The 16,556-nt window shown below is 29.5% G+C and overlaps 2 protein-coding genes and 1 pseudogene across 2 annotated transcripts; 1 reads left to right on the forward strand and 2 right to left on the reverse strand.

The window, feature by feature from the left end:
• Positions 1 to 713: 713 nt before the first annotated feature.
• Positions 714 to 3,827, reverse strand: LOC112687598 (annotated as a pseudogene).
• Positions 3,828 to 9,243: 5,416 nt separating this feature from the next.
• On the forward strand, positions 9,244 to 11,495 carry LOC112687661 (zinc finger BED domain-containing protein 1-like). Its single transcript, XM_025560508.1, has 2 exons — positions 9,244 to 9,617; positions 9,716 to 11,495. Exons 1-2 carry the CDS (start codon positions 9,433 to 9,435, stop codon positions 11,472 to 11,474), a joined length of 1,944 nt encoding a protein of 647 aa, XP_025416293.1. The 5' UTR covers positions 9,244 to 9,432; the 3' UTR covers positions 11,475 to 11,495.
• Positions 11,496 to 13,474: 1,979 nt separating this feature from the next.
• LOC112687663 (mitochondrial mRNA pseudouridine synthase Trub2) lies at positions 13,475 to 15,643 on the reverse strand. Its single transcript, XM_025560511.1, has 6 exons — positions 15,063 to 15,643; positions 14,804 to 14,995; positions 14,509 to 14,725; positions 14,299 to 14,435; positions 13,718 to 13,999; positions 13,475 to 13,567 (listed from the first exon to the last, which is right to left on the reverse strand). Exons 1-5 carry the CDS (start codon positions 15,184 to 15,186, stop codon positions 13,722 to 13,724), a joined length of 948 nt encoding a protein of 315 aa, XP_025416296.1. The 5' UTR covers positions 15,187 to 15,643; the 3' UTR covers positions 13,475 to 13,567; positions 13,718 to 13,721.
• Between the last annotated feature and the right edge of the window lie 913 nt (positions 15,644 to 16,556).

Consider the following 16,556-nt stretch of genomic DNA (forward strand, 5'->3'; position numbering starts at 1 on the left):
CATATTATATTTTGATATATATATTTATGATTTAAGACTTAATACAAAAAAACAATTTATAATAAACATTTTAAAACATTCCAAATATACCTACATTTATTTTAAATATCTTCTATGAAGTGAAAAACCATACTAAATAAATATTAATCTTATTGTTATACGTATATAATTTGTAATATTGAAATATGTATGTATACATTCTAACAGTTCATTTTACTATTTTCATTAGTAACTCGACATCGTTTTTACAGGTGATAAAAATAAAAATAAATAAATAATAATAATATATAAAAATAAGTCATGCTTAAAAAAATTAATGTTGAAATTACATTTAAAAAAAATAGCCCTATTTATAAGTACCTAACTTCTCTACACACTAGACTGAAACCCAAATTATATGAAATATACATGAATTGTCGTAATATGAAAAAAAATTACAGTTATTACAGTTAAATAATAACTTTTGTGTAAAATTAAATTAACGATAATTGTGCAACATAATAACAATGTAAATTTAATTACTAATAACTAGAGCTGGGATTTAGATGCACTTTTTATCTGAAGCTTTCTTTATGATGCTCGTTTTGTTAAAAATATGCTTTAGGTATTTTTAAATTAGAATAAGAAATTTTACTTTGCATTTTTTTACATTTAATGACAATTTTTGATTTTAAGATCATTTTTCTCATTTTTTAAGGCATTTTAGGGGTTTTTAAGTCATTTTCGGTGTTTTGAATTTTATAAAATTATAAATTAAAGATTTTTTCTGCCGACGGATTAGTGTTGTTGTGTAAGGTGTGTAAGATATGTAATGTAAAATTTCTGTTGAAAAACGTTTTACCATATAACATATAAATATATCAAGAGATAAACATATAAATGGAGAACAACGAAGAAAACAAGTTGAAGAACAAGAAAAAATCATGTTTATCTTAGGGCTGACAGAATACTGGTCTTTTTAAATTATTTTGGTAAACGGTATACCGGAAAAAACTGTATAAACGGTATACCGTGTAAAATGTATAAACTTTGTACTTACACCAGCTTTTCTTCCTAGCATAGTAGATGCACCATCACTGAAAAATGCAATCAAATACTTTTTGAGAAAATCATCGGTCATTTCATAATAAAATATGTTTGTAATAATTGCATTTTTTATTGCTTCAGCAGATTTTGCACTTAATTCTACCATGTCTAAAAAAAAAGTTATTCATTTCTCACCAATAGCAGTTCTTAAACATATTACTAGCATAGTTTTTTTACTCAATGTGGTGGATTCGTCTACTATAACATACAGTTTTCTTTGTTGGTGAATAATCTCACTACAAACTTTTTTTCTCATTTCAATAGCAATGTGATAAACTATATTAGAACATGACTTATCACTTTGTAAGATTCGTCCCATATTAAGGCCATTATAGATTTGGAAATCAATGAATTTTGGATGATCAGAAAAAGGGCGTTGGTTTTTAGCAATACAATATGCAGTTCTAAACACTTTTCTGTAGTTTCTATATCAATTTTAGATAATTTTTTAATATGCTGAATATCATCAAATTTGCTTTTATGAATAATTCTTTCCATATATAAATGAACATTTAAAGTTTTATGCAATAAAATTTTCTTCTTTAGATTTGCTTGTTGTTTTTTAATATCTGGTCCAACAGCACAAATTTCATCTTTGATCCACCCTTTAGCAAAATGAGTTCTTTTGTTTTGCTTAAATTTGAGTTGCCTTTTTTACAAACTTCACAGCCAAGATTATTTTCATTAAAAAAAATCCAAGGATATATTCATCAGTAAAATATTTTATGTTTTTCATCCCAGCATTGTGGTCGAATATTTTCTATGCTTTTATTTTTGAGATTTTATTGGATATTTTAGCATCCTATAAGAATAAAAAATGTAAATAATTTTAAGTAATATAAATCAAAAAAGTAAATAGAAAGTCAAATATAATACTATAAACTACTATTGTCTATCAATTTTTATTTTTCAGTAAGTATTCAAAATAAAAATAAATGAAAAAATAAAATGTATCATTCCTTGAACTATTCTTTACCTACATAGCTTCATATATGTATAAAACAATAAAATAATATTATATTATTATTATTATTGAGATTAAAACTGAATATATTTGGTATAAGAATGAATAAAATAGTATAATAAAATATTATTAATATCACAAATATTGAAATATGCATATATATGAGAATATTTAAAAATTATGTGTAAATGCAGTTTATATACAAAATAAATAAAATTAAAATTGTTATTTGTTAGTAAAAATAAAATATTATGTTTCTTTAATGAAAGAAAATATTGTGCAGCTATTAAGGTATTAAGTATCAACACAATAGGTACTTACATTATGTTCTATTTGAAAATTGAGCTCAACTTCTTCTACAAAATGTGATGTAATAGGAAATACCTAAAATACATTTTAATTTTTAGCACCTATCTAGAGAACATATATTACCTGAATATTCAAAAATAATAATCAAAACAATTGTGAAATACTTACAGGGTTTACGGGAGGATGAGAACTATCTTTACACACATTTTGATAATCCTATAAATTAATATAGGTAAATTGTATATGTTATACTTATTAACTGTATAAAATATTACTTATAAATAGCAAAGGTGGACATTAACTAGTTGCAAATTTAAAGCCAAGTTATTAAACTAATTTTTTATAACTTTGCAACTCCATAAGTTAATTTTTTATTTAACTTCAAGTTATTTTATGAGATCTATTCAACTAAGTAACTAGGTACCATACTTTTTATGTTATTTAAAACTGTATACTAGTATAGTATATAGTACCTACCAATATAATACTTACATATATTACTTATATTATTTACCTTAAGTATTTAGCTGACCAAATATCTTTATTGAAACTGTTACAACTAGAAAAATTAATACAAATAATAAATTACTTACTTCTTGGTCAATCTTTTTTGATGATTTTGATTTTGTTTTTATAACAAATGTATCCATTATTATTATTATAGAATTAATAATTAACACCAATATATAAATATAAGAATATTAATTTTTAATCACTATAAATTAAAATATTAGAAGAGGTCTGAAATTTTAGTAATATTTCGTTAGTGGACAGTAATTAACAGTCATAGAAATAACTCGTGTCTCGTTTTCATAAAATCAAAATGTCAAATGGCAGCTTTCCTTGTTAAAATATAAACTGACAGTTGACGACACTTAAAATAAATATGAATTTATCAGCTTAGATAATAATCAATATCAATATTTTTAATAAATTGGAAATTGTTGACGTTCTAAAAATAGAAACATCAATAATTATCACTGAGATAGATAAGAAAATCTACAACCATAGCTCAAGTAAATTAGATAGCGTTTTCATATCATATATATTTTATTCTATAGCCCATAATAATATTATTTTTATGGTAAAACCAATTATACAGATTGTGTACTTATTAATCGAAAAAAAAATATCTTATATATTTATATCTCCCGTGTATCTTAATTCGTGATAAAAATTGAATTTACATATTCAAATTTAAATTATATAAGAATGTTCGTATTAATCCGTACGAATGTTTGTTGTCATTTATATTTTATTCTGCGTATCCATGCGTTCTTTTAGGAAAATGTAGTTTGGGAACGCTAATTAAAATTAAAAGCTAGTATAGGAGCTGAGTTCCCATGCGTTCCCGCCCAAGCCGAACACTGCCTATGGTAATAAAATTTCGGGCGTTTAAGTACAAAACGTATAAGGTTCCATCTGTAAGTTCTGCAGCTGACGTTGATGGAACATATGTATATGTCATCGTGTATGTAGTAGCTACGTTGTCAACGATTTAACCGACCATTATTTAGTATTGAGACACTTGGTGAAAAATGAAAAAAGATGTTTACTAGTTACAGTGCCCGGAGAATGACTAATTGTAGATAACTCTTTTCAGAGTGTCAATGATTTCATTTTATTACTATATGGGTGGGAGTTATCGAACAAGTAGATAATAGCCGGCATATAGCATTTGCATAACTTTTTTATCATAAAGCAATATCTTAGGACGATGTTATGACTATATATAACAATTTTGTTTACACCAAATTTGTTAATTACTATTCGTCTAGACAAAATCATAATGTTATGACTACGTATGATCTAAAGACTATTTTATTAACACTATATATCAACATCATCATATACTCGAAAGAAAACATTATGATGCTGTCAAGGGCAAACAAATCTTAACGTATATACAATATATTTAAATTTCTCATTACCCGTTAAAATTATTTTAAATATATCTTATCATTTTTGTTCGCTGGAACCATAGATGTATACAATAGTATTATATATTGTATATATTTGTGGCTGAAACGTAGGTCGGCCTTATACACAGATATATATTCGTTGTATATATCTATGGTCGTATACGATTACGATAACGCGACATTGGCACAACAGGTCGGGTAATAGATATAGAGGAGAGAATGTACCAGTCATCGGCGGCGGTGGCGGCGGCGGAGGGACCAGCCGAAGAACAAGGGATTTCTTTTGTCCCAAGATTGGCAAATATATACTACTACATAGAATGTACACTCTGGAAATAGTGGTAAAAACACGACTTTTTATCAAACTGTCAGTTATGTGAGGCGTAACCTTTTGGGATCGTCGATGTGGTAGACAAACACGAGCAATTACTGTGTAAGAATTATAAAAGCTATATAGTACTGAGTTTACAATATAGTATTTGAATATTTATCTTCAGAAACACTTGACTACTGCTAAAAATTATTAACAAAAGCGCTATCTGTTGAGCATAATAACTTTATCAAAATACAATTTCAATTAAAAACATTTACACAATTTTCGACGGTCTCCTCCAAATGTTATTCGTATTATGTACTGATTCTATGATTTTTGCTCGTTGTTTTATATTGCAGTGAGCACGTTAATTTTCCGTTTCGAATTTTAACGAGTCTAAACAAAAAAATTCAATCGGCTCTGGTTAGATGTTCCAGAACCGTCTCCGGCAGTGAAGGAAAGAGTCGAACGAAATACGAATTTGCCGCCGCAGGCCACACGCCGTGTTGATTTCGGAAGTAGCTTTCGTCGTGAATCCATTATCGTCGTCAGTGGCGTATCCAGGATTCATTTAACGGGGGCGTTTTAAAATGTAATTAACTCATGATAATTGGGTGCTCTGCCCCCCTCCTTGTTACATTAATAAATACCATATATTTATATAAATGATTAAAATTTAGACAGTATATGTAAAATCTACAAGTTGTATACAATGTTTATTCATATTATACTATAAGTTTGCTATTTGGTGAAACCTAACCATAACCTAACCTAACCTAACTATAAAATGCGGTCGATGGGGGTGTTCTAACACCCACATGACCCCCCCCCTAAATATGCCCCTGATCGTCGTATTATGCACAGTTAATCTTTCGTATCTTGTCTTTTTTCGTTGTGTGCACCTCGAATTCGTTCACGTATGTTATTATTATTACATCCGTTTTTTTGTTTAAACCACGTTTTTCTTTATTTTGATGTTAGACGAGTGTTGTTCTACAAAATCCATTTCCTTAAACTTATTCGTTACCATGTTTTAGGGTGTTCACTTATCAGCAACAATTGTGATTTAATGTGCTTTTCGTCCTACTCTACAAACTTGTTATATCTTCGTTCGTGACTGTGGTTCAGTGGTTGCGTGCACGCAGATTTATTGTTGCCGCTCCGTCGCCAACCGGTTTTTCGCGGGAAATGGTCGACGATTACCAGCCACATCGCCTGTCTTCGATTGCAGTGCGTTTTCTGATGGCTATCGGAGTCCGTCGCGACACACACGTAGCCCAGATATATTCGGCCGGCATTCGCGTCTGTCAACGGCCCTCTGCGCCACACGCGTGTGAGTCCTCGCGTGTTTTTTTTTTTTTATTTCGTTTGGCATGAATGTGAAACCAGGCTTTTGGCGCCTCCTTCACGCCAATCGGTATCGGTGTGTTTTCCGCCACTTGATTCCCGAGTCAAACGGGAACAATTGTTTTGTCGCCACCAACATACTGTAATTTGCCGGTCCGGCCAGTTCCAGACTTCAGCGTTCACCATCAACGGCGTCACCCCATCTTTTCCAGGAGGGTCAGGTCACGTTCGTCATTTTTTTCTTTTTATTATTATTATATAGTTATTTTGATCGGACTAGTTATTTATTATTTAGTATATGTTAATATACGTCAAATAGTATAATTTTATTTAGTTTATACTGTTAATGGTCACACAAGGTTACATATATATATATATATATATATATATATATCACCCTCCTTTCTTATACAGTCCACTGTCTTGTTATCTTTCCTATTTTTTTTTCCAGCTAAAGTTAACAATATACGACCGGCGAAATATGCCGAGTAAAATTATTTATTCGATTTTATGGTCCTAGTGGACACATTGTATTGCTCACATCCCTGGTGTACGGGATGAAGTCCGCCATCTACAACATAGTTACATGTAAGTATTGGTCGGTTTTAAGTTTTAATGAAGCTATTAATTATTGTAAATGGTCCGATCTATAAATAATAATAACAATAATAATCTATATATAAATATATATATAAATGAAGCCAAAAATGTATAAAATTTCATTAATTGAGAAGGGCTGGCCCAGGTTAGGTTAGGTTCGGCCCGATTTGGCTCAAATTGTTTTTAATTGTTTGTAATTGCCAGAAGGTTTTTAACAAAAAAAAAATGTTGGAAAAGTGCTATTTCGGCGGTGAAGGAACCAGCGAGGACCCGCTTTCTACTAAAACGATATAATTATAAATATAAATTATGAATTGAAAAATTTTAAATTTTGAATATACATGGCATTCATTTTTCAAGTAACTCTGATAGAACAACTGTCCAATAGGCCAATTTTGTCAATAAATATTAACTGTGGGTCAGCTGACCCCTGAACCCCCCTGTTTTTAAACTATCATCAAAGACAGCTTTGCCTCCTTTCGTCTAAACATGTGACACTACATAACAAATTTCTCCTCTACAAGTTACTCCTTTGACCTATCTAGTTCTTACAATCCAAATGTCTAAACTAACCAAAGCTCTTTTTTAGGCTCCTCTTGTTATTGAATAATCTTTTCAATCAAGTAATTTAATGTATCCTTCCATCTCTTGTTCTTATTGTAAACATTTAAACAAGTGCCAAGAATAAATAAATTGGTCGCGATCCTCTCGTGTGCCAATCACTCCATCATAACATCTGATAAGAATAATATTGATAATTCTAACAATTACGTCATGTATCCGAAGTTTTTTTCTAATGAAAATCAATAGTATTGTCAGGGGGTGGAGCAACGAAATCAGAGGCCATTTTAATTGAGGTACTTTTGTTATCAAATTATAATCAGTTATAACTGATATTCGTTATTAATTGTAATTTTAACTACGGTTGTTCGAACGCGGAACGAGTCTGCTCGGCATATATATATATATATATATATATATATATGTATGTACTTGTTTCGGGCATCACAATGCAGCGGACATAAAACCAGCTCCCAAGTTCCCCCTCCAGCGTCCAGCGACAGGCCGTCGAGCGATCACGATGCCGACAGTCACGACCGTTGACTGAAGTGAAAAAGGTTAGGTTAGGTTTGTCTTTTGCCAACGGTTGGGCCCGACGCACGTCTGTGTCCGCCCATCGTTAATGTGTGCCATTTTTTGTGCTGCCACACCAAGTCTTTCGTGGCCGATTTTTTATATATTCCTCATTTTCCTGGTGGATCATACCGTTCCCGATTGCCGGTGTTGAGTGGCTGGATCATCGTGTCATCTGACAACTGCGGGTCAACATTACGTGTATCGACGAAGAGGGTATTACGAACCAGGTCGTCTTTTTTTTCATTTATGTAATATGTGTATTCCAATGTTCCTATACGCTAATTTATATATTGTGTATTAATTATTTTGTATTTTACCTAAAACCTTAGCATTCCCGGGGCGCCCTATATTAAGTTATAATTAAAATTATTATTATTTAATTCATGGTGATATATTACTTTTATATATATTTGAGTAACCCACTTCGCTCCTGTCCTCATCCATAACATGCGAGTCGTTGCCGACAACCGCCTATCATTGTAGGATCGGTAGCGGCGCCACAATGGTAATTGTTCAATATGTGATCTCCCAAATCTCAAATTCTTATTGCACTTAATACCTTGAAAAATAATACTACTATAAGTAACATATGGAAATGCGCAGTAGCTTATAAAGAATATTACTACCATTTCATGATGGAATAAAATGTTACTAACTTCCTACTGTAACTCAAATAAAATAGCTGACTGATTTCATTATTGTCCTATGCTGCCCATGTAATTTGATATCAGTGTCCATTCTGTTTTATTCTATGGTTATTGTGCAGTGGCCGATTTTTAGCGTTTTGGCGTCCCTAGGTTTAATCACTCTGCTCTACCCCTATCAATCTACTAAAGAACCAATATTATTTGGTCTAAACCTTTTTCTTAAAATTTTATTCAGTTTTCTTATCAAAAAAAAAAAAAAAAAAAATTAAAATATTAAATCTTGAAAATAGAAAACATCTAAAAATAAAATATTTCATGTCATTTGGAAATTACTAACAAAAATGCGTCAAGAAGTTGGAATGGACAAGGTAAGAATGGCATTGGCTGAAGTAGTAGAAATTAATCGGAAAAAAACAAAAGCTGGTAAAAAATCGTAGTTCGATTGAACATTTTATGTAAGCGTTTTGATGAGGACGAATGCCCAGATATTCCTAGTTTTTTAAAGTAAATAGGTCAAAATGTAAGAAAGAGATCTTTTATATCTGAATAATAGCACTCTTATATTTTTTAAATAATATTATAGATGTTAAAGATGTTATATTATTATAATATATTATATAATTATATGGCATTGTATATTTTATTTTGTTTATGCATAAAAGACTGAATTTAAATCAAATATTAATTTGGAGACTTTTTTTCCTAATATCTAAATAAAAGACGTTGGACTTGATCGGTGAGGAGAGTGAGCCAAGTTCGACCAAACGATTTCCGTAACCGTCGAAGCTCGCACAACAGGTTCAACAATTTCAACATTGACAAGGAACATAAATAAAATAATTTTACTATAATAAAATACAAAAAATGTGGTGACAGTTGGTAACGTGCGATAGTGAGGCTACGCTCCGTATCCCCACAGTATTTTAAGCTTTATTTTTAATTTAGTGATTAGCTTTATCTTTTAACGTATTTTTATCAGACATCTTTAAGCTAAGTGATAATATTAAGTGAAAGAAATTCGATTTGAACTTCAGCTACACTCCTTAAATCAAATTTATTGATTGATGTACAACTTATACAATTTTAACCAAAATATATCTACAAAAAATGGGTAAAAGAAAAAGTTGGGTGTGGTCATATGCAAGGCGAATAGGAGATCGAGCATTTTGCGATTTATGCGATAAGAATACTTGCAATGAATACTCTTGTGCTGGTGGAACCACTGGATCTTTGCTAAGGCACTTGCGTAATAAACATAATATAAAACCCCCGGAAGAATCAACAACGACATGGTAAATAAAAATTATTAAATTTTCTTTCAATGTTAAAATTATTTTTATTATTATTTTACTCCATTAATAATTATATATTATTTAAATACATTTTGTAGGTCTGAATCTGGATCTAATAAACAATCTAATGATTCCAAAGAAATACATAGTGAAAGCAAAAACAATACAATTCTTATCGGACAAGATGATACAATTTTAGTTAAAGAAGAAATTACACCTTCTATTTTGGATTTTGTAATTAATGAAAATTCAAAATCTAGAAAACGTCGCCGTATTTCTGAAAAATGTGGGTCTGATAATGATCGTGAATGCAATAATGAAAGAACAGAGTTAATTCATCAAGCACTGGCTTCATTAATCGCAACAAATCAATTACCAATATCATTTTGCTCGAGTCCTGGATTTTGTCAATTCATGGCTATCGTGGAGCCTAGTTATAAAATCTGCAGAGATGAAGCAATGAAAAAAAGACTATGTTCTTTAAAATTAACCATTGAGGATAAAATTAAAAAAGAATTACAAAATGCAAAAAGTGTAGTCTGTACTATTGGTGCAGGTTGGTCTTCTGCTGGTCAAAATTCTTATATAACTTTAACTGCTCACATAATCAACAAAGAGTGGTCACCAAAGTCATTTACTTTAGCCACGCTTGATATGACTTCAGAACCCAATACAGTAGAATTTATAGCGGAAAAATTAACATGTATATTAGATGATTGGCAAATTAATGGTAAAATTACGACCATTGTCACTGATAACACACAACATTTAATAAATGCTGTAAAATTAATACCGGCTATTAAAATAGATGATGAAAACATGGATGTGATGTGTGCTGCAAATAGTTTACAATCAGCCATTAATGTTGCGCTTAAAGAAAAAAACTTTTCGGAAATAATAAAACAATGCAATGCTGTAGTTGAGCATTTTAGACATTCAAATGCAGCTAAAAAGTCATTGTTAAATGAACAACAACAGCTAGGAATCCTACACGAATCATTGGTGCAATATTGTGAAACACGGCGAAACTCAATTTATTTAATGTTCGAACTCCTTTTAAAAAATAAGAGACCAATTTCAAATGTATTGGCAGATAGAACAATTACATCATCGGATATTTCTCGGAAAATAGAAATTACTAAATCCCAATGGTTGAAAATAGAAAATCTTGTCAGTCTCCTTAAACCACTATATGTTGTAACAAATTTATTTTGTACAGAAAACCATTCACCAGCTTCAATGGTCAGACCACTAATTGCACGATTATTGGATCACCATTTAAAATTGAAAGAAACTGATGATGTATTAACTAAAAATTTCAAACGTACTATTATTTCTGAAATTAAAGAACGGTTTAAACTTTCTTGGAATGAAACAAATTCTGTCCCTGTCAAACAAATTGCATCTTTTTTAGATCCTCGTTATAAAGATTTAGAATTTGAATCAATTTCTGCAAGAGAAAAAATTCAATCGTCTGTTAAGGATTTATTGGAAAGATGTAGACCTGAAATTAATTTAGAGAAAGATCCACCAATTCAAAGAAGTGATCTTGAATATTTGTATGGAAATATAACAATAGACATTAATGATTTAACTATTCAACTTCAAACTTATATAGCTGAACCTCCATTACGATTTGATTTAAATCCATATGATTGGTGGAAATCAAAAGAAAATAAGTATCCAGCTCTTGCAACATTAGCAAAACAGTATATTGCTATTCCTGCCTCATCGGTAAGTTCCGAAAAATGTTTTTCTACTGCTGATAATTTAGTGACCTCAAAAAGAACCAATTTATTAATGGACAATGTTAATATGCTGATGTTTCTATATCATAATAGAAAATTATTACAATGAGAGTTAAAAGTTTTTTTAAATTTATTTTAATATTATTACATTATTATTTGTTTATTTAAGCATTTATATTTATTTAATATAAAGTAATGTTTTGTTATTTGTAATATTGTTTACACTATACCTACATTCATAAATGAATACATTTCTATTAGAGATAATTATTCAATAGGATATGTATAATAATTACTATGCCTAATTTAGTCATACTTTGTAAAATTGTTTAATAAATCACTCTAATTTACATTGAGTATACTATTTTATAGTACATCTTATATTACTAACTTTATCTCATTAATAAAAATAAATTATTTTAAATAATATACAAAAAATGTGAAGAGTGAACTTTTATAATCACATATTCAAGTAGATAGCATCATGTATGAAATATTTTATTAAAATGTATTAGTGTGTTTTTCTTTTTTTTAATGATAAATGAAACAATATATACCAACTTTTAAATATATAAACAGGGTTAAAAGTGAGGGGTGCAAGGAGCTTAGTCCCTTACCTCTCATAGCGCTTATAAAACATTCCCTTTAATATCTCTCTAGTAATTTTACAGAAACCCTTGACTGTTTGTTATAAATAATTATACACAATAAGACAGTTGAAAAATTTGCTTTGCAATTTAGTTGATGTCGCACTAAGAAGTGTTCTACAAACTAAACTACTATTAAATATAAATGTTATAACTTTATATACGTTTTTTTAATTATTTTTATTTTATTAAAAGACATTCATTATCTGTTATGTAAAACAATAAGTATATAATTTACGAGCTTATACATTTTACAGCACATGAATAGTTTGTAGAGAAAATTAGTGAATAACACCTCATAATTTATATGTATATAAAAATCTCGTGTCATAATGTTTGTGACCATATTTCTCCAAAACGGATTAACCGATTTCAATGAAAATTTGTATATACATTTGGTAGATCAGCGAATAGGTTTTTATCTATTTTTTATACCCCTAAAAGCTATTGTTTAATAAATCGTAGTTTAATTTAATCATTTTTGACCCGGTCGATAATTGCGCAATTGAAAATGAATTATTAAATAATACTATTAAAAAACTATTTAAGAACTATTAATTTTATTATTGGTATTAAATGACAGGTATTACATAAATATTATACAAAATCCCGTAACAGGTGCCAAAACAAACAAGAATGTTATTTCAAATGATTATTATGCATATCGGTTGATGTTTAGATGCGATCAGAACAAAGTTTCAAAGTTCATACTTCTTACTTTCAGGTTTGACTGGTCTAAATTTCTTCTAGATAGTATCATAAGTTTAGTCTTTTCTTCATTGATACATAAGCCAATGTTTTTGCTGGTTTCTATTAGTTTAGAAACTGAGTGGGTAACTTCTTCTCGTGTATTCCCTTAAAGAACTATGTCATCAGCATATGCCAAAACAGTTTCTTCACCAAGAACTTCCATTTGTTCATCCTTCATAGGATTCTCTGATAACTTCTTCTAGTCCCAGGTTAAATAAAGTTGGGGATAAAGCATCTTCCTGTCTCAATCCTGAATTAACCTCAAAGGCTAGCGATAATCTCTGTAAGTAATGTACTTTAAGTAACGTCTTGTCATTACACATTTTTACTAAGTTTACATATTTTTGTGGGATTCCAAAAAGTATCATTGCTTTCCATAGTTCTTTCCTATTTACACTTTCATAAGCTTGTTTGTAATCCACAAATACCAAATATAGGTCCTTATCAAACTTATAATATTTCTCCATTGTTTGCTTTAAGGTGAATATGTGGTCGACAGTGGATTTTCCCTTTACAAAGCCACAACAATACCTTCCCATGATGGCTTCTGTATACAGCGTTACTCTTTCCAAAAGGAGCGTCGACAATATTTTATAACAAATATCCAATAAGGAAATTCCTCTGTAATTTGTTGGGTCTAGTGTGTCTCCCTTTTTAAATATTGGGCATAGTATTACCGTGTTCCATTCTCCTGGCATTTCTTCAGTTTCCCAAATTACCATAATAATTTTCCGAATTTTACTTTGGTAATTTCTCCTCCATTTTTTAGTAATATTGATAAATTTTACTTAAATTGTATGTCTGTCTATATAAAAATAAATAAGATATTTTTATAAAATTTTATAGAAAATAAATATATTTCATACAAATGTACAACAATTGAACAATTAATATTCTATTAATATTTATACAATTCTTTTTAAAAGAGAATAAATAATTTTTAAATTTCACTAACATTATTATACACTGGTCATATTTTGATTAGTTTCTAACTGAGATTGTTCTGCGACAAATGCAGATAAATGGTTTATTTTATCGTATGAAGAATTACATTCTTTTATATTATCCAACACATATTGAAGATTCCAATGTTTCATTAAAAGGGCTTGATTAATATTGAAGGATGAATATCTTATGCAACGTAATGCGGTGCATGTAGCTGAACACCTTAACTTCAGTCCAATTTCATGAACTAATGATAATAAATAGCTTTCATACTCATTAATAACATTAACTTCTGAAATTTTAAATACAAATTTATTATTATTAATATAAGTATCAAGAAAATATTTTTTATAAAAAGTGAAAACTATGTATAATAGAATCATAAAGGATTAAAGAAATATTATATTTAAGTCTCTAGTCAATAAAATATTTATAGAGTATGACTAAATTATTAAGATTTTTTTGAATCTCTTCTAATATTATCTTTAAATTAAATATCTACATTAGATATTTAAAGGACATATCTACAACAAATCTCACATGATTTTATTGATGTTAATATAATCAAAATAAAATAGTTATAATACTAACCAATAACAAAATTAGGCAACTCTAGACTGATACATTTTATGCCATAAATTAAAGGCTCGTTACTTGATGTTGGTCTGATTAAGCCTTTAGTAGCTAAATCGTATGCCATTTGAGTTTGAGTATCAACCTTGGCAAGACTAAAGTAAAACTAGTAATTACATTAAGAATTAAGCATAATACTTAGAAATCTAATACATAAAATGTAATTACTGAAACATCTTTTTTTGATTTGAGGCTTGTATTGTAGACATAAGTTTATCGATATTTTCACGTTTCACAAAATCAAAACGTCCCTTTTCAACTACTTGACCATCAATATGCATGTTTTTGGTCATGATTCCCAATTGCCCATGTAAATGATATGTCCGCAATGGATAATTTTCTTGAAGATGTCTCACCATTTTAGTACCTTTATTCAGTCCCATGACTTACAAAAATATATTTTCATTATTAGAATAATTTAATAATTAACATAATGCATATCATATTATAATATATATCATACCACAAACACCTGAAACACGCATTCCTAAATGAGTAGTCCAAATACATTTAAGATCTTTGCTCTGATATCTGGGACCAACAACAAGTACGTTGTCCGCATAACTAGGTTCTAGTTTAACTTCTAGTGATTTTGTAGTGTCACCGGAAATTATAACTCGATTTTCTGGTGGTCTGACATCCATTGAATTTAAATCTATTAATAATATACAATAGTTCTTATTATTATAAGTGTAATTATTTCATTAATCAAGTTTTCTTACCCTGGCATAATTTTAACAGCAATGAATGGCGACAACCTTTTAAACTTACTCCAGCCGGTTTGTACAAACATACTATACCATTTAAGAGTTTAAATGCCTTTTCACTATTTGACAAATAATTCATTTTATTTGTATGAAATCAACATATAAAATAGAAGGATTTATCCCTATTAAAGGCACTGTTAGGATTCTCTAAAAAAAAAAAACTTTAATAGAAAATTCAAGATGCTTGTTGTTTAAAACACAGTTAACTGTTGAACATATTTCTTAACTGAGTATAAATGTTCATATCTTATCAGTCCACATAAATATAATTTTATCACAGAACTGCCATATCATTAATCACGGTCTTATAAGTTCCTGTTCTACAATAGTAGTTTAATTCTGATTTCAATTTAAAATACCGTATTACTGCATACTGGCAATAAGTTAACCTAGGAGTTAGTTGATAACCGAGGTTCAGCTAAATTCGAGTTTACCACTGCTATTGTAAAAGAGGACCTTTAGAAGATATCTTTTAAAACCGTGTCACTGATATTGATACATAGAGCATGGATACTAGCAAGGTTTATAGATAATAGATATTATCTATAAACCTTGGGATACTAGGGTATAATTGTTTACAAATGAACGCCATCTATACGAAATGGAAAGCAACTTCACTAATCTGTTTCTCCTGAACAATTATGTGAAATGTACATGTTTTATGGGCTTGGATCAGTTCTCCTCATTGATAAGACAGCCGACATCTATAGTCGTATTGTCATGCAAAATGTACGTTTGTTCACAATTTGTCTACCTATATGAATATAAAAATACTAATCTGTGAATAAATCATAGGCCTTATACTTATAACTTACAACCCAGATTTATCCATTTAAAATCGTGTTTGTAACTGATGTAACCACTTACTATCGATATTTCATCCGTTAATTATCGTAAATAATGTCATAATGGAACTTACAACACATTTATGTACCATGCATTTTACAGTAATACATTTTAAATAAAAATTAATTCTTAAAAATTTCTGATTGTGGGAAATAGTAGCACTACAAAAGCAGGGACATTTTTCTTTTCAAATTCAAATTATGATAAATGTATAAAGCATGGATAAATAAACTACCTTCTAATCAGTAAGTATTGTGTAATTCTTATCCTAATTTTTTTTTTTTTTATAAATAAATATCGATAAATAGTAAGAAGTTTCGATTTTTCCACCATAATTTAATATCAGTTATAATATCCCGCCAGTGAGCGAAATTCACGTGATTCTGATATTCCACATTGCTTCTAAGTTTTATCATTTTGACGTTCTTCGTTTAGATGCTAACGAAATCATGTACAAAGCATTGTTAACAATTCTTAAGAAAGACAACATTCATAATTGCAAATTGGCAGTCAGATGGATTGGTAATATCAACCACGGTACTGCATTAGACGAGGATTTGGTGAATCGTTTAGAAACCGTTTCGTTGGTTGGCTTTTCAAAAA

This window comes from Sipha flava, unplaced genomic scaffold (genome assembly GCF_003268045.1).
Source record: "Sipha flava isolate LNK unplaced genomic scaffold, YSA_version1 35a_pilon_pilon, whole genome shotgun sequence".
NCBI lineage: Eukaryota > Metazoa > Arthropoda > Insecta > Hemiptera > Aphididae > Sipha > Sipha flava.